Here is a 20,334-nt window from a genome sequence, read left to right on the forward strand (position 1 = left end):
ATTTAGTCTGGCATCTTGTTTAATATGCTCCGTTTCAATGGCTGTTTTATGCCCAAAGTGTGTCAAATTGGGCCTTTTGTTGGGGGCACTTCAGGCTGATGTCATTGCTGTTGGAAATGATCTCAGATGTGAGCATGAGAAAGGAAAGCATGTCTTCTCTTTGGAGTATCTGGCTAAAAAGAGAAATACTTGAACAGATTCAGTAACTGGAAGGACAACACCCTAATTCTCTTCTTAATTTCAAGAGTCATAAAAATGTTGCTAAAATTACACACCAGCATTTAACCCTAAAATTGGTGTTAATGAAAGGGCCAATAATTCCAAGTATCAAACATTAGAATATTTGGAAAATCAGGTTTTATGAAATGTGTTACAATAGAACACAGGAAACAGATTGGCAAAGCCCAAGAAGCAGACTGGATGTTATGTTCTGAAAAAACTACTAATGCAACCAAGCTCGATGAGATGGTTGTTCTGCTTGGTAGAAATAATGTAAAAATCTACACAGAAAACCTGACCATCTATGTGATTCTTGCAGAGGAATGAAAAGGAACATGGCCAATGAGGAACAGGTAAGTGGCATCATTTGCTCCTTGACCAGGTGTTAGCATGACCGCTGATGGCCAGGGTGGGGTGTTGGGGGCATCTCAGAGAGGGGCGACATCTGTATGATTTGCACTAATTCAAAGATAGTTTTCCTGGATGTCATTGCATGGGAGATTTCTACCCAGACAGTGGATGATTCTGCTCTCACTGCGTAAGAGCCCATAGTGACTAATCTAAACAAGCAAAGCAATCCTTCTTCGTCTTCACACTGCATCTTTTTTAAACTTTAAAAGCACATTCACTCTACTGGTCTCATTTTTTTCTGACTACTCAGGGCAGGCATCCTTATTACAATTTTCCAGATGGTGCAACTGAAGTCCTGCAAAGTTGCTTTTAGGTGAGTGGTCAGGGAGAGCTGGGACCACTGCCAGTGGTTCCGAGTGGCATGGCCCTTCTCCCTGGCCAGCAGTGAATGCAGGAACTCTGTGGGTGCTGCTGCTTCCTGAGGCAGCTTAGGCCTAGAATCTGGGGGCTCTTGTCCCATGCCCACTGCCCGTGGGGTCTGCTCGGGAGCCATAGGTACCCGCAGTGCCGTTGTAGCTTCCTATGCGGAGTTTGTACAGGTTTCTGTTGTCCTCGACAGAGAACCTGTCGTAGGAGGCGAAGGCGGCCTCCTGGCCATCACGCATATCCACGCGCAGCTCATAGCGGCCCTGGGATGTGATCCTGTGTATGTTGTCCAGCCCTGTGGAGAAGAGCAGAAAATGCACTGAGACTGGCCCCCAGCAGCTTTGGAAAATGGGAGGGAAATGCGTCTGTGGCCTGAAAACATGTTACAGGGAAGAGGAGGGGACTCCAGATTGCTTTTGCTCTTGGTGCTTCACAGGTTGCTATCACGTGGACCCTGCCAGACTCTGAATTTCTTCCTGCAAAGAGGACAGTCCGGGTCTGCTGATGGGTTTCCAAAACAGGAAACTCAGGGGTTCTAATATCTCCTTTTGATCCAGTAACTGACAAGCCCTGAGCCTCAGGATTCCTGGCCCCATCCCCTCTCACCTCCTCTGACAGACCATGGTACTAGAAGAAAATTACAAGAGGTATTACATGGGTGTGAGTCCTTGGGCATGACTGATCAAAAGCGTGAGGTGAAAACATTGATTAGAGGAGTTCAGAGCATCTAGAACATCTTAACATCTCCTGGTAGCATGCAGGAAGGGCTCTGTCGACCTTTCCTCACACTGCTTCTCCTGCCCCCAGCCTAGGCTTCCTGGGGCTCCATAGCCAGGTCATAGAATATTATTCTCTGCCTCCTGACTCCAGTCCCTTTCTCTCTAATCTGCCTGCTACATTTGCACTGCTACCTTTCCACTGGCCTTTTCAGCCAGTTACCCTCATTCATCTGCTTCCTCCTTTGCCTCTAAGCTTCCCAGGCCTTGGTCTAATAGATTCTTGTAAGGTGCAAACCTTTGTAAGTCCCCGAGTTAGGCAGAGTCCAGATCCCCCTTTGTGATATGGTGATATATATTTTCTTTCTTTTCTTTCCTTTTTTTATTTTTCTTTTTTCTTTTGAGACAGAATCTCACTCTGTTGCCAGGCTGGAGTGCAGTGACACAATCTTGGCTCACTGCAAGCTCCACCTCCCAGGTTCACACCATTCTCCTGCCTCAACCTCCCAAGTAGCTGGAACTACAGGTGCCCACCACCATGCCCGGCTCATTTTTTGTATTTTTAGTAAAGACGAGGGTTCACTGTGTTAGCCAGGATGGTCTTGATCTCCTGACCTCATGATCCGCCCACCTCGGCCTCTCAAAGTGCTGGGATTACAGGCATGAGCCACTGCACCTGGCCAATATTTTCTTATTTACATTTTCTTGCTTGCTTGTCATGATTAGCCATGCCCTGGGACTCTCCAATTTTGATCTACCTGCCCAAACTTTGAACCATTCATCTTGTGTTGCTGGTAATTTCTCTGAGTCCTAAGTTTTATCTGCTTACTGAACTAGAGTCCCCTTGCTTTGCTGTGATATCTGATATCTATTTGAGTATGCCATGATTTAGAATCAAACAATTGCAGAGACTGAAGGGAATTTAGTGGTTACTCAGGCCAGTCTCTTTGTTTTGCAGAAGAAGAAGCTGAAGTCCAAGAGCGGTGAAATGATTGGCTGAAGGCCATCCAGGTCTTTTGGCTTTCCTGTCCCATTTGAGACTTAGAGCTTTCCTTGATGATAAGTCAAGGGCTGTTTGACTGCTGTTTGCTGTTGGCTAAGTTGCTAAGCCACAACTTACCCTAGACGTGTGCTTGTGCAGATGTAGTAGATGCTGATGGTGCCTTGCTGTGATGCCTTTAATTGGCAGATAGATCCATCCCCCAAGCTGCTACAAGTGTTGGCTGTTAGCAACTTGCAGCTGCCTTCTTCTTGGAAAATTGCCCTTGACCAAATGGGAGTCACTTCATCCTGGAAGCTAAGCTGTTTTCCCCATGCCATGGAGCAGACCTCCATCAATGACTGATGTGGAAGGGTACAAAAGCTTGGCCTCCTTTCCTAAGTGGTGACCAGCTCTGAGGAGCAATTCATGCTCCCAAGCTTCCCTAGGGATCACACTGAAGGGAGTCTCCAGCCAAAACCACATTTTTGTAGTTTTCTTTGCCCTATTTTGGTTCCCCCATTTCCTTCTCCCTGGTGAACTCCCCCAGTAAGTCACTTGAACAAGAATTCCTGTTTCGATCTCTGTTTCTAGAGAACCCCATATAGGACATAAACTATGGGTCATAGTGTTATCCCCAACCTGAGTATTGCTCCCAAACTACACCGCACCAGGCCTAGCCTCTTCAAGAGCCCTCCCTGTTTCCCTCTTACCTATATCATCAAGTGAAGACTTCTGTTTCCGATTTTTAAGTTCCCTACTTGCCTCTATTCAACCCACTCACCTCATTGTTTTCTTTCCCTCACTTGCACCTTTCCTCTTAGTGGATGGGTTTCCTCCCTGGCCTCAGTTTGCAGTTATCAGAAGAATTCCTGCCTTCCCTCCTTTTCAGCATTTTCCTCCCTTCATTCTTCTGACTGACTCATTCCTCAGTGCCTTCTCTAGGAAGCTGGTCTCTTTCATAGGTTAGGACAGTGTTTCCCAGTGTGGATGGCATCTCTGATGACATGAGATATATAAGGCACTAAATAGCCTTCAATAATAAGAAGAAAGGTATTTCCAGATTTAATCTCAGTCTTTTGTAATAGATCAAGGAGATATCTTAACCCTGATCCTAACCTTCACTCACAATCTCAGTTTGGTTCTAGTATTTTAGTGGTTTGTTTAGCATGAAAAGCATGAAACACTTCCTAATCTCCATTTTTAACACCATCACCACTGCCAGCAACAACAGGCTTGGAGTGCCTGTATTTAACTGTCACTTAATACTATTAATATAGTTTTATTTTAATTGCATTTATTTTTGAGGCTTTTTTATTTATGACACATGATAACTAGCTTTCTATTTTTGGCAATGCTATAACATTTCTTTTAAAAATATGTTTAATTAAAGAGTAATCTATAGAAATTTTAAGTGCATGATAGTTTATGTATTTCAGAAAATATGACACAAATTGTGAAAGTGGTATACAGCTGCTCAGCTTTGGGAAACGTGAGTCCTGTCCTGTCTGCTTATAGATGTATTGATTCATGGGTATTACACTTGTCTCCTAAGTTGCTTGCTGATGCTTTGAAGGTAAGAATATTTTTCAATTTGTTTGACTTTTATGTCAATGTTTTTGTGTGGCATTTACCTTATGTTTTTATTGTCTGTATCAGCAAACACAAATCTGTGGATTTAAAATGCATTCAGTTGATTCTGATCATTGATTGATTTATTGATTATCTACATTTTAGGTACCTACTATCTCCCAGGCACTGTCATAGGTATATAGGTAATAGAGTTAGAAGATAAATAAGAGGTGGTCCCAGCCCTCAATGAAGCGCACATAGCAGAGACAGATGGGAAGTAAAATGGACACTATGATCTGTGCCAGACAAGAAGGAGTGGCCACTTCTCCCACAGGCAATGGGGGAGAAAACTGGTGAGGACTGGCTCTGTGGAGGAGAAGGTGCTTAGCTGTGTCTCTGAATATACACAGATGGCACTCACCACACAAGGCATGTGGGGAAAGGAGGACTGTTGGCTAGGAGTGCTCCTGGCAGAGGAAGCATCGGTAGTTGTGCATATGTGGAGTTTGGTGTTGGAGAGGAGTGAGGGGAAGAGCAGGTGAGGTACTTAGGGTGTAGAGGAGGCTTCAGAGGCAGGTGAGAGAGGGCCTGTACTTTGGCTAAGGCATTGGGCCTTCTCCTGGTGGTAATGTGGAGTCATTGAAAAGTTTTACAAAGGGGATTAGCCGTCACTCATATTTGGGGTGTGAGGAAGATCATTCTAGTGGTCATGAACCCACCTTTGCAAAGATCATGACAGTGAGAGAAGTCTAGCTTGGCTGACTTCATCTTCGTTCTGGCCTCACTGGCTGGCTGCCCTCCTCACTCATTTCTGGGCATAGGCCAAGCTAACCATGGGAGGAATTCAGTTTATAGTTTAATTTTAAAGCAAGGATGATAATAGTCCCTCCCTAAAACTGCTCCCCTCCTTTTTCAGGGACTGAAACTACCTTTGTAAGACTAATGAAAGGCCAAGAGATTAGGATTATGGGAGGGACCTGAGTTCTGCTAAACTGTAGGCATAGTTTCTATAATCCCTTACTGCTCAGGGTCATGTGGCCAGAGATTTGTGACTTTTCCAGTTGCTCCTATAGATAACAGCACTATTGCAGATTGGTCTTTTGAGATGTTTTTCAGACTTTTGCATTCAGGCAACCAAGTGACCCTACCTGGACCAATGACACATGACTCAACTGGGCCTGCCTCCCCCAACTAAATGCAGACTCAGTGCACGAGGAACATTTTCCACAATCCTATGATTTCATCCCCAACCAGTTGGCAGTACCCATTCCCTAACCCCCTGCCCACCAAATTATCCATAAAAACCCTAGCTTCTGAGTTTTTGGAGAGATTGATTTGTGTAATAACTCCAGTCCTTCCACTTGGTGGCCTTGTGTTAATTAAACTCTTTCTTTACTGCAATAATGCTGTCTCAGAGAATTGGTTTATCTGTGCAAAAGGCAAGAAGAACCTGTTGGGTGATTATAGCCATGTGGACAATGGGGTGGTCCTAGAAGCAGAGAGGCCGTTAAGAAGCTTGTTATCTAGGCATCCAGGAGAAGATGGTGAGAGGAGATAGTGGCAGGGAAGACATAGAGGAGACCACAAATATGGAACTTGACAATTAATCTTTTCCTCTACCTCCCTTTTTCCATCACTATGAAAATCTAACTAAGAGGGGGACACAGGTCATAATAAATGGACCACCTTCCAGAACTTGGCACCACCACCATCTGCCTGGCTTGGATGTGTGTTTACCATCTCACGCCAGTTTGGTTCTTGATCTATATTTCCTGCCAGTGTCAGACCTCTAGGAAATCGTCAGTCACCTCTAATGCCACTTTCATTTTTTTCCCTTTTCCTTCCCAGGTCAGGTAATAACATTCCCCAAGGAACTAAGCAGAGTGGCTGGCCTTATTTCTCCCCTGACCTGCAGGCTGGCTGGCTGGTTGCCTTGCTTCTGGGAAATGGCCAGGCAGCCTGTTGCTCCCTGTGCCCCTCCCCCACCAGGCAGCTCATTCCCTTTGTAGTAGCCTCATGTCAAAACCCATCAGAACAAGAGACTATTAATGAGGATGGGAAGAGACAGAGAAAAGAGGAAAACACCACAGTAAGATAAAAACAGATCAATAGTGAAGCTAAACAGAGCAAGAGGTTCTGAAAGCAATTCAGGAGCTGTCAGTTTCTCAACAAACACAGGGTTTCTGATAATCTCAGATGGACACAAAAAGGAGAGAGATGGACAAAAAGCCAGAGAAGCACATCAAGGGAAAGCAATAAGGAGGCTTTACCCAGCCAGAACTCATCCTCCAGGTTCCCGAAGCCAACACGGTAATCAGCCCATTTCCGGAAAAAATCAGTTTGGCCATTCTGCCGCCTCTGAAATACCTATGAAGGAAAGAAAAAAAAAAAAAAAAAGAAAAACCCAAGGAGATGCTAGGGAAAATAAACTGTGATAAGTAAAATTGATATAACTGGGGTTTAAATTGATATAACTGGGTTTTATATCTGCAATGACAAAGATGTCCAAAGAAGGAACATTTCAGAGCAGAGCTCAGTATTTACACAGCAATTTTTGTAGGAGATGCTCAGAACACTTCTCTTGAAGTGTAGAGGCCCCTGATGAATAGGCTCCAGTGTGATGTTGACACTAATTTGCACCCCTGCAATGTAGAAAGGACTCAGGATACATATCAAGCCCTAAATATCAGGGGAAATAGGCTTGGCTCTCAAATGAATCTTTTGCACTACAGAGTGCAGTAGAAAGCATTTCTCACCAAAAGAATAGGACCTACTTCAAATCAGCTAGTAACTGTCATCGTCCTATTGCAGGCAAAGCAATATTGCATATCATTCACTTTCTGAGCTGTTTAAGTGCTTATTTTATTTAACCTCCAATATATCAATCTTGGCTTCAATTTCCAATTATGCTTTAAGAAGGAGGTGCAAATACGTCAGAAACATAAAAGAAAATGTCTCCCAAGAGTAGCTGTTATGAGCACATCACCATTCAAAACCTACCCGTTTTGCACCAGGAAACATCCAGCACTGTTAGCAGAGTGAGAGAGGGAATCCGAAGAAGGGTGGAGGGGCTTGTTTTCCATCCTAAAGCGATTTGGCTAATATTGGGCTGCTTTAGGGCCAGGCAGTGGGAACTCCCGGCTGCCCCGACAGGCTTGCATTAAGGAGGCTGCCCTTATTTTCCCTCACTCTGTATTGCCCTATCAGACATGGGAGGAGGGTGGTGACAGGAAACAGTGTCTCTTTTTTCCTGACCACTGGTGCTCCCTGAAGGTTGTGATGGCTCTGGGGAAGAACCAGGGAGACCCCGGGAAGAGTGGGGAAGGGGAGTCAGCTATCCATGTTTGGGCCCTCATCTGCTTTCGCATACGCAATCCTCAATTGGAGGCTTCTGATCATCTCTCTGTGGCAGTAATCACCTCCTCATACAGAAATACTTTTCTTCCACTGCCTTTTTGTTTGTTTTTGTTTTGTTTTTTGAGTCTTACTCACTCTGTCACCCAGGCTACAATACAGTGGCATGGTCTCGTCTCACTACAACCTCCACCTCCTGGGTTCAAGTGATTCCCCTGCCTCAGCCTCCCGAGTAGCTGGGACTACAGGCATGCACCACTGTGCCCGGCTAATTTTTGTATTTTTAGTAGAGATACAGGGTTTTGCCATGTTGGCCAGGCTGGTCTTGAACTCCTGGCCTCAAGTCATCCACCCTCCTCGGCTTCCCAAAGTGCTGGGATTACAGGAATAAGCCACTCTGCCCGGTACCTCCACTACTTTATTATAGATGCATTTCTCATCAGGCAAGAACCTTGGGCCCAACAGAGCTGCTACTGCCTTTCCCCAGCACCCTCCTGCTTAACTGTCCTTTCTTCCTCCTCCTTCTGTAAGGACAGATATAGTTATTCCTTTCCCTGCCTAGCCAGACATATGATTGAACTGCTGAACGAGGGCCTTGAGGGCAATGAGGAGCCCCAAGATGGACATGTGGGGTGTGATAAAAGGATGGCCAGAAGGATGGTGAAGTTGGCTTGGCAGGTGCTGAGCTAGGTAGACTAGAACACTGAGGATACTTCCGTGCAAGGAGAGCAGCCGCCTGTACTTACAATCCAGCCGCCCCCGTCGGTGGTCATATCACAGTACACTTGTAACTTCTGGCTCAGCTCCCCATTGAGGAAGATGGGGTAAACCCCACTCAAAGTGTCTCCATTCATCAAATGCTGGGCACAGTCTTGAGGATGAGGGAACACCCGGCCCCCTGCAAGGAAAATAGACAATGTCCAGAAAAGATTCTTTCTCTCACTTGGCATAAGAGCTCCTTGGATCATAGAAGGTCTTAGCAGGCCTCCTGGTACATCATCAATAGCTGCAAGAAATCCTCAGTGGAGCTCAAGGTGTGAATGTGGGGACTTGGCATCCTCTTGAATTTCCCGTCCTCAACTGTTGTTAGACTTATCAGACAACATACAATTTCATGGGATCTGAGGACTAAAGGGCTGAGTTTATGGTCTAGCTCCACCAGTTACCTATTTATTTGACTTTAAGTAAATCAATTGGGCATCAGTTTTCTTATCAGTAAAATGAGGATTATAAAAGTCTCCCCCTTGAAGGGCAAAGATGTGTTAATGCAGCTAGTGATTGGTTACTCAGGCAATGATTACAGATGCATGGGCCAGAATAAATCACTGCAGGCTCCACCTTTCAAAAGGATGAGAGGCATCTGAGCAAAGCTTTCTATCATCTTTACAGTAGCCATTAAGGAATGCCCAAACAAGCTCGGCATTAGCAAGAAGATGAATTATCTATTCCTTGTACAAAACCATCTCCTGACTGGACTAAACAATCAAGTGGCCATGCTTTACAGTTCAGTTTAAGTTTAAGGAGAGGGCAGGGGAAGTAAATTGCAGCTCATCTTTCAGAGAGAACAGCCCAATTTGTAGAACAATATCTAATTAGCTGAAAGAGGAGTTTAAATCCTGTGTCTTGAAGAGCTTAGCTTCAGGGCAAATTTTAATGCTGACCAGGAAAGCGAAGCAGCAGAAAGCCCACCAGAGGAGCTTTTCTGGACTGCAGGAGCTGCTAGAGCAAGCTAAAGGCAGAGCTTGCTGTGTGGGAAAGGGTGGTTTGGGTGCTCTGTAAATAGAATGATCTTCTGGGTTAACGAAGAGCATGCTGCGATTGATCTAGTTCTGCATCCTTGAACTGTTGCAGTCAAGAAGAGAGGCTGGGGAGGGACAGCACGTGTCAGTTACTGCAGTGCCCCCTAGTGGCAGAACCGGTGCACTACAGGTGTGACATAGGGCCCGCTGATGAGTCAGAGTAAGTGACAGCACAACGCCACCCACGGATGGCAACATAGCAACCTCACTGAAAGCCCTGATCATCTCAGACCCCATTATAGATCACCAGTGAAGCCTCCTATGTCAGGAAGAGGTGGTTGGAGTCAGTTTATGGAAGGCCCCCCGGAGATGTGTTAACTGACCCCCCGCACCAGGACTGCCCTTCAACTTGCTGCCACCGCCCTCCCCACCCCGCCTCTGTCGAGGGCGCACCCACCTAACATAGTTTAGAACAAAGGCATTGCCTACTGCAGGCATGGTTATACCAGGAAATGACAATATATTTCTATAGAACCTGTCCTTTACCAGGTGTTTTTATTTCCATTTAATTCTTGCAAGAAACTTGAGAGGAACGCAGATTGGTATAGATATACTTATTTTACAGAGAAGGAAACTGCACTTAGAGAGATTACGTGACTCAGATTGCTGGAACTCACATTTTCAGATGGGTTAAGTGCTCTTTGCACCCTACTAAAGCAGGAAATATAGTGATGATAGAATTTACTGAAGATAGAAATCTATGCATACAGCAAAGGATTAATTAATACCTGCATTTATCTTACAAGCAAAAAGACCCCAAAGATTAAAGATCTCAAAAATTTCTATATTCAGATCAAATATCCATACCCTGTCAAACTGGTTTCTTTAATAGCTGCAGAAAAACTAACTATCATCTGCAGCGTGTCCTAGAACTCTTCACAGTTCCTGATCCTACCTACCCCTAGAGGCTACAGTTACATTTCAGGAGACAGGTGTGAGCTGTCTCTGTCCCCTCTCCCTGCTGCTTTATGAGCACTGCCATTTTCTCCTGGCTTCCTGGTCATTCTTGACCTGGCCTCTGGAGCATCCAGCCTGTGTGCCTTTCTTTCTCCTCTTTCCTCTCACTGAGTTTCTCATTTTAGAAGATCAGCAATTAATGCCCTTGGTCTTTAGCTTACTCCTAAGGTATGCACTAATAGCCCTTTTTCCTGAAGAAAGGTTTCTTCATTCAATAAACTCAGCTTCTTGAAGGAGCCAGAACCCCAAATTTCTTTCCAATATCAATGTATCCCCAACAAAACATCTCCCCACAAATCTCAAAATGACAGTCTCATACAAATACACATATAAATCCAAACCTCAGAATGGGGAAAGAAATGATCTCATGCAGGCTTCTTCATATTGATGATGTAGGTTGATTTAATATTTATATTAGAGATACTTTTTAAAGGCTCAAACATATTAGTTGCTTTAAAGCTAGACTTACAGACAAATACAGGAAACTGAGATGACTTGGAGAAGGGGAGTTTTGAATACCTGAATGGCTATCATAAAAGAGTGATTCATTTTTTAAAGTTAGAAAATAAGAATAAAGTTATCTGAAGAACAAAGTGTATTCTAAGGGGTGCCAAAACACTGGATGGGATAAAATCCCAGATTACACCCTGGGAGAGGAAGGACCACGCTTTCTTCCTTCCAGGCTGGCAGTGATCTTGTTGGTTGGGAGGGAGGCTCCCCAGATGTGCATGAGGCAATGAAGCATGGTTGCTGGGTGCGCTTGCCTTCCCTTTGACAAATTGCAAGGCCATTTGGTTGTTTATAGATTCTGTTTGCTGTGATTTAGTCTGTGGCATTAATGTAAAGACAAGAAGCATTTTGCTCACACAGACTATCAAGAGCAGCAACCTGGGATTTTTGCATTTTCGGAACTTAGAGAAGACACCACATTTACAGCAAAACCATTCCTTTTCAACCCACTCTGGCCTGCAACTCTAATCCTTGTCCAAAATATTATTCCTTTTTTGCAGACAAGAGAAGGCAGAGGCTCACTAATAGTTCTCAGACTGGGACTTTATTAAAATTGAGATTCCTGGTTTCCATAGCAGATTCACTGAATCAGAATATCAGGGGGTGGCACAGGGAATCAGTGTTTTACTATTCTTTTTTTTTTTTTTTTTTTTTTTTTTTTTTTTGAGACGGAGTCTTGCTCTGTCGCCCAGGCTGGAGTGCAGTGGCCCGATCTCGGCTCACTGCAAGCTCCGCCTCCCGGGTTCACGCCATTCTCCTGCCTCAGCCTCCCGAGTAGCTAGGACTACAGGCGCCCGCCACCTCGCCCGGCTAGTTTTTTTGTATTTTTACTGAAGCTTCTCAGACAATTCTGAAGACCAGCTGGATTTGAACCCACTCTTTGTCTGGCACACTTTCCTCTTCTCTAGAGGCCAAGAGGTGGAAATGGCAAACTGAGCAATGCCTCGGAGGAACCCTATGGTCTGTGTTCTCTGCCCAGATCTCTGTGGCTGGGTGGATAAATACTATAGATTGAATCTCTGTCTCTCCCCCACTCGCCCCCTTTCCTCCTCTTTCCCTTTCCCAGTAGGTGTGTCTTGAGTGGGCTGGTTCCAAGAATTAGATTGAGTGTGGCAGGAAGGAGAGGGGATAAGAGATTGTATTTAGCCTTGAGTCTAAGCTTTGTGTTCTAGTTTTTATTGTTTTGTTCTGCTTTGGGGGTTATTGGACTTTGGCTTAGCTGATAATAAAGAACACACTGGTTCCTGCTCTGCTGTATTCAGTGTGAATGTACTGGGGCTTCATACATTTTAGGAGACTGTCAGGGCAAATTTCAGGCATTCCTAGCTCTCTGGATGTCATACCATTTAATATTATCAGAAACTCGCCTCTAACCCCAACATACATCAGCTCAGTAATTTTTCCCAAAGCAAAAATCTTAAGACCAAGAGCAAAACTGGAAGGTTTTTCTTCCTTGTGGTGCAATAATTGGAGCCTGACGAAGAAACTTTTGTTTAATTTTTATTTTTATTTTTTAGCACAGGCTGTGGTGATTACTAAGTTAAGAGAAAAGCCACAAGGAGTGCTTGGTACACTGAAACATGGTTAAGTGTTTCTAGATGTAATTGTGAGATCAACAGGACCATGGTGTTCACCGGAAGAATGGCTCAGAAATTGGCTTGTTCTGGGCAGTGGAGGCTGAATGCTGAGTGGAGTGGAGCAAGCTACATGACAGGCAGTGCAGTCGGGGGACCACCGCTGCTGGGACAGCCTTCCTGTGTCCTGGCCCTGCCCCTTACTTGTTTTGGATTCTTGGGTGTTCCTTTAAAATGATCAGCTTTAATGGCCCTGGCAAGTGTCTGTCCACTTTTCTGACCTCAGCATCAGGTCTGAAGCCACGATGTCAGCATTTGTCTCTGAAAACAGCCTCAGCAAGTTTCTCTGTAAGCGCAGAACACAGTGTTGCTCCATAGAAGTGCAGGCAGCCACCTCTGGCTATCAGCACTTAGATTTGTTTTTCCCAGAAGCTTGTTTGTGGTTGACTCTCCCTTGTTAGAATCAATGGCCCACATCTGCAGAGTAGCTGACTAGACTGTCAGGGGCAGCCTGAGTCTGCCGACAGGGCAAGGTTACCTGCTCAGCCCACATGGGGTGAGCCACTTGGCCTCCTCACAGCGTCTCCCAGTATATTTACCTGTTTGCACTCTTACCAATTCAACAAATGTATAACAGAGTGTCTGTTGGGGTTCTAAATCCTGGGCTAAAAGATGGGAATGTAAAGAAGGAAAAGACACAGTCACAACCTTTCAGGCTGCTCATGCTGTGGTGGGAGAAACAAATATAACCTCGAGCTCTAAATGCTCTGGGAAAGAGATACACATTGCGGGCTGCCAAAACTTGGATGTGGGTGTGCAATGATGCCTGGCTGGCAAGGATGGGGTGAGCAGTGGGGGCCTGGGATAGGACAGGGGGTGACAACTGCTAATCAGAAAGTGACCTTAGGAACTGACCTAGATGCTGGCCACAAATTGGTGGAGAAGGGTGTTCCAGGCCTGTGCAAAAGTGTGGCCCCTTTGGGAAGTTGAAGGTTTAGCAGGAGACAGAGCAAGAATCGGGTGGGATGGAAGAGAGAGAGCCCTGGGGAGGTAAGCAGGGATGGGATCATGTCATTCATGGAGGCAATTGGAGGAAGAGTCTTTTGGTGGACTTTAAGCTCAACTTGTTAGAAAGAACATTCTCACTGCAGTGTGGAGAATGAATTAGATGGGGGTGAGCCTGGAGGCAGGACTCCATTCAGGATATAGTAGTGGGAACCCGGGAGGAGAGTGACAATAGCCTTTAAAGAAGTAATAGAGTGAGTGGAGAATTAACTGAACAAGGCAGCTTTGATGTGTTCACCCTAAACAGAGCTCTGGAAGAAGGTCCTCAGGTTCTGCAGACCACCTGCCTTCTGCCCAAGGGCAAGTGCAACAGACATCCAAATCTTCCCTTCACAAGTCAGCTAAAAGCATCCTAGTACTAGAGGAATGTTCTGACATCACTTGTCTTGTTATTCCGTGGATCCACTTATATCAGAAGATCCAATTTCATGGCAGATTAGGTTGGTCACAGACTGGCAGTTGCCAGCCTGGCCCCTCTCTGTGGCTCTTGATTCAACATGGCAAGGGAGGGCTGGGTCCTGATGACACTTCCTACTGATTTCCCTGATGCCATTCTGGTCACACCTGCATTCATTCTCTGCACTTTAGCCAGAGTGACCTTTTTATAATGTGAAGGTGATCTGATTTCATCTTATGTCTTACTTGCCAAAAACCCTTCTTTATTGCAATTAGAATAAAATCCATAATCCCTACCATGGCCTACAAAGCTCTGTACACTCCATCTCTGTCCTGCACTCCTTCCCGCTTTCACTCTTCTTCAGCCTTATTGGCTTTCTTTTAACAGATGGAAAAGACCAAACTTACTCCTCCCTCAGGGTATAGTGATTACTCCTCCCTAGGCCTGGAATGCTCTTTGTGGATTCACTCTCATTATTCAAGTCTTGCCTCACATGTCTCAGTTAAAGAGACGCCTGTCCTGACCACTGTAGTTGAGACCAGGGTCTGGGATCGGTGGAGGAAGTGGCAAGTGATAATCGGGAAAGACTTCCTACTACAGGTGCTGTCCTAGAAGTCAGTTCTTTACACTGTCCCTATTCCATTACTCTGTTTATTTATTTACTCAGTTTTTGGTCAATTCCCATTGCCTCATCCCCTTGAATGTAAGTTCCATGAGAGTCTAATCATCTGGCTCTTACCTTACTCATCACTGAGCACTTAGAACAGTGTCTAACCTAAAGTAGGTGCTCAATCAGTGTTTGTTAAATGTATGATGCCATGTGAGCACTATATCCTATCCCTCCCCTATGGTTACGAAAAGGAAAATTAAAATTAGATTTTCTGAAAACATTTGGGACAACACAGTTTAAAATAGGCCAGAGCAGCTTCTGTATATAGTAATATGTAAGGTTCTGCTGTAACATTCACGATGTCACCTTCGACCCGTGGTGTTACTGGAAGGCAGGCCTCAAGTGCCAGATGTCCAGGTTTTTGGCGTTTTTGAACAAAGAATTGGGCAAGACACACAAAGTAACACAGGAATGAAACACAGGAATGAAGCAGAGAAGGCAGGGATTTATTAAAGCAAGAAAGCACTCCACAAGGTGAGAGTGCACCTGGGCAAGCAGCTCAAGGGCTTGGTTACAAAATTTCCTGGGTGTTAAGTACTGCTTTTGAGATCTCTATCAGCTACTCCTTATCTGAATGAAGGTTTTGGCCTGTGGCTAATTAAAGGCTGGGGTGAATTAAATGCAGATGAAGGGATGACTGGTGCTTAGGGTGGCCAATCCAGGACACTTTCCCTTTCCATCTGAGATGCGGTGGATGGGGGAGGGTTGTAGGGAGAGCAGGCTTTGAACCTTTGTTACTAGGCGTGGGGAGATGGGGTTTTTTCTTTTGGTTTAACTTTAGGAAGTTGACGTTAATTGACCTTAGGGTACCTGCCTTCATACTCAGGTGTTTTCCTTTTGATCCAGCTTTGAGAAGTCAGCATGAATTGGTCTTACATTCCCTGCCTCTAGACCCTATTCTCCTGCCTCAATAGTAGGTTGCATTATTGCTTGGCAAGATTCACTGCCTCCCTGTAGGGGATCACATGTCCCTGTCCTATTGAATAGTACAAACAATTCTATGGAAATCAATTCAGTCACTTAGATGACGTGGACTAATTTCTTGAAAATCACCACATCCCCAAAGTTGTGGAAGATAAAATGAAAAGATAACCTGAATAGTATGAAACTATTTTTAAAAATAGAATTTGTGGGTAAAATTTCTAGAAAAAGAATTTCCAGGCCTAGGTAGCTTCACTGTGAATTCTACCAAGAATTTAAAGAATAAATATCATCAATTTTATACACTCTTTTCCAGGAAATAGAACAAGAGGGAACATTGCACAACTCATTCATCGCAGCAGCATTAGTCTGATAAAAACAAACAAACAAAAGAAACAAAACAAACAAACAAAACAAACAAACAAGACCAGCCTGGCCAACATGGTGAAACCCTGTCTCTACTAAAAATACAAAAAATTAGCTGGGCATAGTGACAGGTGCCTGTGATCCCAGCTATTCGGGAGGCTGAGGCAGGAGAATCTCTTGAACCCTGGAGATGGAGGTTGCAGTGAGCCAAGATCATGCCACTGCACTCCAGCCCCAGTGACAGAGTGAGACTCTGTCAAAAAACAAAAAACAAACAAAAAAACACAAAAAACAAACAAAGAAACAAAACAAAACAAAACCCCACAAAACCAAACAACACCAAATAAAGGGAGAGGAAGGCTTGGAAGAAAGTTTTGAAAAAGTCTGTTTTGTTTGTCTTTCATATTGCCATGGAGTAATCACTGCCTACCCTTCACATGTCTGTGGCCTTTTTCTAATACCTGCACTACCAGGCAGAGGAGCTGATAACCCCAAAGGAACATGAGCTCACAGATCAGAATATCCATTCACTGAAGAGTAAGACTACTGTGAAAGAAAGACCACAACCATTATGAGATTGATCATCTGGTACAGAATTATTAGAACAGAATTTAAATTAAGCACAATAACTTTATTTAAGGAGGTAAGTAAGTAAATTAACAATATGAAACAGGATTTTAAAAAAATCGAATAAATAAAAATTAATATATTAACAGTTTAAAGTAAGAATACAGCAGATAGGGTGAATAAGGGATTTAAATAAGCTAAAAAATAAGCAAGTGAATTGGAAGTTCTGATTAAGGAACTCTTTGAGAACATAAAAAGTAAGAATAAAGAGAAAGAAAACGTTAAAAAAGCTAAGGCATTTAGAGGATGGACTATGTATTTCAACATCTAGCTAACAGAAGTCCTAAAAAGAAAAATAAAAAAGGAGAAAGTGCTTAAATAAATAATGAAGATAAATGTCTTAGAATTAAAGATGAAACAGATCAGATTTAAAAAGTGTATAGACTGTGAAACTGGAGATAAAAAGATAAATGAACTTCAAGACATATAATGAAGTGTAAGAGTTGCAAAAAGAAAGAAACACTGTTTTTAAAGCTTCTACAAAGAAAAAGTAGACCATCTACAGAAGAACAAGAAGCAGATTAACATTCGACTTCTCAATGGCAACACTACATTTGAGAAGACAATGGAAAAAATTTTTAAATATGATGGGAGCAAATATTTTTAGGTAGTATTTTATATCTGATCAAATTACAATTTAAATGTATGAAAAAAATACAAAAGTTCCTCGGGCATATGAAATTGGGGAAGGTTTGCCTTACAAAAAAAATCCATTATTGAAAATTTAGAGAACACAAATAAGAGTGACAAGTTCTAGAGACGTGAAAAGTAAGAATGATTAACTACTTGGAAAAACTTTATTTATATTGTCTTAAATAAAAGGCTATAATTAACAGAGAGAAAAGAGAAAGCCTATCCATTAGAATCCAGAGCCAAAACCTAGACAGGGCTTGTTTGTGGGAAGGTGAAGCAGGTAGGGAGGAAAGAGTCCAGAGGGATTTGAGAGGGTGCTCAAGTACTTGGATTGTTACACAAAGATGCCATATTGACACATTTAAGAAAGGAGGAGGGATAAACAAACATAACTATGGATCTGAAATCTAAAGTCTCGTTCTTTTAAAATATTAATAAAATAAATATATCACTGGGAAGACTGATTGAGAAGTAAAGACAGAATATGAAAAAAATGAAAAAGGAAAAATAGCTACAGATGCGGTAGAGATTAAAAAAAAAACAATGAAAAGTCTTTTGAAGAATTTTATGCTACTAAATTCTGGAACTCAGATGAAATGAATACATTTCCAAAAATTTATAAAGGGTCAAAACTGGTAAAAGAAGAAAGAAAGAGCATGGATGGATAATTAATTTTAAAAACTTAGACGTGGTAGTCAAATGTTTCCCATTCCAAAAACAAAGAAACAGAAAGACACAAACAAAACAACAATAACGTGCCCAGGTGGTTTTAGTGATGAGTTCTGTCCTGAACAAGTTATTCCACAAAAGAAAAAAAGAAAAAAAAATAAACAAAAAAGAAAAAAGAGTGAAAGATGAAGCTGTCTAGCTCTTTTTTTGTTTCTTTTTAAAGTGAGATTAGTGAACATGGATTTCAAAACCCAGTAAAGAGGTATACACAAGAAAAAAAATACATAGGCCAGTTTCACTTATGACTGTAGATGTGAAAAGTCTAAACGGATAGTAGCTAACCATATATAACAGTGCATTAACAAATCATATTCAGGTGAGATTTCTCTAAGGATTGTAATTAATATATCAAGAAAGAATCTATTAATATAACTCACTTCATTAGTATACTAACCGATAAAGTCATATAATAAATTAAACAGGTATTATAAAAACCATTTGATAAAGTTTAACAACAAAGCTTATTACAAAAACTTGACTTAGAAGAAAATTCTATACCTTGATAAATGTTTTAAAACTCAAATCTAAACAAACACTCTGTGTTTATTTAAGGTTAGCCAATTATATATTTTCTTTATTTTAGAAAAAATTAAATAGGTATTTTTGTTTGTTTGTTTTATTTTTTGTTGTTTTGTTTTGTTTTATTTTATTTTATTTTATTTTATTTTATTTTATTTTATTTTATTTTATTTTATTTTGAGACAGGGTCTTGCTTTGTTGCTCAGGCTGGAGTGCAGTGATGCCATCTTGGCTCACAACAGCCTCCGCCTCCCAGGGTCAAGCGATTCTCTTGTCTCAGCCACCTGAGTACCTGGAATTACAGGTGTGCACCACCACGCCCAGCTAACTTATATATCTTTAGTAGAGACAGGTTTCATCATGTTGCCCAGGCTATTCTCGACCACCTGACCTCAAGTGATCTGTCTGCTTCCAAAGTGCTGGGATTATAGGTGTGAGTCACTGCGCCTGGCCTAAATAGGCTTTTTTTTTTTTTTAATTTAATTTTAATTTTTATCAAAAGGAAGTTTAAACAGGAAGATTTAGCAAAGATTATGCAATATGACAATGCTTTAGTTACATTCCTTTTGAGAATGCAACTAAAGTCAAAGTACCTAATATTGCTGTCACTATTTAACGTAGTTCAGGAGGTCCTAGGTAATGTGATAAGAAAAGAAAAATAAGAGTTATATAGAATCAATAAGATAGAATCAATAAGAGAATTCAGCAGGATTGCTAGATACTGGATTGATATAAAAAGGTAATGGTATTTTTCTACATTGGTAATAACCAACTAGAAAATATATATTTTTAAATTAGATAAAAATTATCAGCAATAAAAAATAAAACATTCAGAAATTAGCCAAGAACATATAGAATGTTTGTTATGAATTAAAGGAAAAACTTACAACGCTATTAAAAATAAGGATGATTTAAACAAATGAAAATGCATTATAGGCCTTGAGAAGGGATGACTGTAGTATTACAAAGATGTCAGTTCTCCCCAGATTAATTTATAAATTCATTGTAATTTCAATCTAAATTCAAGTTAAAAATTTTGAGGGGGAGACTTGATAAACTTGATAAACTAAACTTGTTAAACTATGATGCCTTTGGAAAAATAAAGGTCACCAATTAGGTAAGTCAACCTCGAAAAAGAAAACTAAGGAAACTTATTTTACCATATATTAATATATTAAGCTATAGTTATAAAAACACAGTGTGGTATTTGCAAAAGAATGGAAAAATAGACCTGAGAGTAGAACAGGGAGTTCAGAGGTCAAAGAGAGATCCATGTACATATGGGAACTTAATATACAGTGAACCGCAAACCAATACAGAACAGATGGATTATTCAATAAATGATGTTAGGAGAACTGGTTCACTGTAGAAAGAAAAATGAAACTGTATCCTCAACTAATACCAGTATAAAATAGACTAAATATAAAGAAATAAATCTAGAAAGTTAATAGCAGAACATATTGAAGAAAACCTTTTGGCTTACATGCAGAGAAAGACTTCTTAAGAAAGGTTTTAAAAGCTCAAATAGTAATAGCTAATATTTAGTACAGGAACCTGGAAGAAAATTGACAAACTATATGAGCAGGCAATTTAGAAGAAAACAACACTCAAACGACTAATAAACATATGAAGAGATGTTTAAACTCAAACTAATTATTAAAGACATTCAACTAAAAAATGAGATATCAATTATCTCTATGAGATTATCAAAAATGACAAAGCTGGGCCATGTCAAGGCATTTGGAATGATACATGTCATTAGGAAATAGGAGCTTTTGTGCACTGTTGGAGGCGGTGTAGACTAGTACAGCCATGTGGGAGGGCAGTACATATTTAAACTATGTAAACACACATCCCCTGTGACCCAGCAATTCCTCTTCTGGGCATATATCCCAGAAGGCATTGCCTTAGTGATATATAAGTGGACATGTACAAAGTATTTACTGCAGC

At 41.9% G+C, this 20,334-nt stretch overlaps 1 protein-coding gene across 1 annotated transcript in view; it reads right to left on the minus strand.

Moving 5' to 3' along the window:
* Nucleotides 1-20,334, minus strand: part of TNR (tenascin R) — a 270,873-nt gene that overhangs the window by 4,826 nt on the left and 245,713 nt on the right. Inside the window, exons 20-22 of the mRNA XM_011981430.1 lie at nt 8,364-8,515; nt 6,534-6,630; nt 1,130-1,291 (exon numbers count right to left, since the gene is read on the minus strand). Coding sequence (XP_011836820.1) covers nt 1,130-1,291; nt 6,534-6,630; nt 8,364-8,515 — 411 coding nt within the window. The remainder of the gene's footprint in view (nt 1-1,129; nt 1,292-6,533; nt 6,631-8,363; nt 8,516-20,334) is intronic.

This window comes from Mandrillus leucophaeus, unplaced genomic scaffold (genome assembly GCF_000951045.1).
Source record: "Mandrillus leucophaeus isolate KB7577 unplaced genomic scaffold, Mleu.le_1.0 Scaffold226, whole genome shotgun sequence".
Lineage (NCBI taxonomy): Eukaryota > Metazoa > Chordata > Mammalia > Primates > Cercopithecidae > Mandrillus > Mandrillus leucophaeus.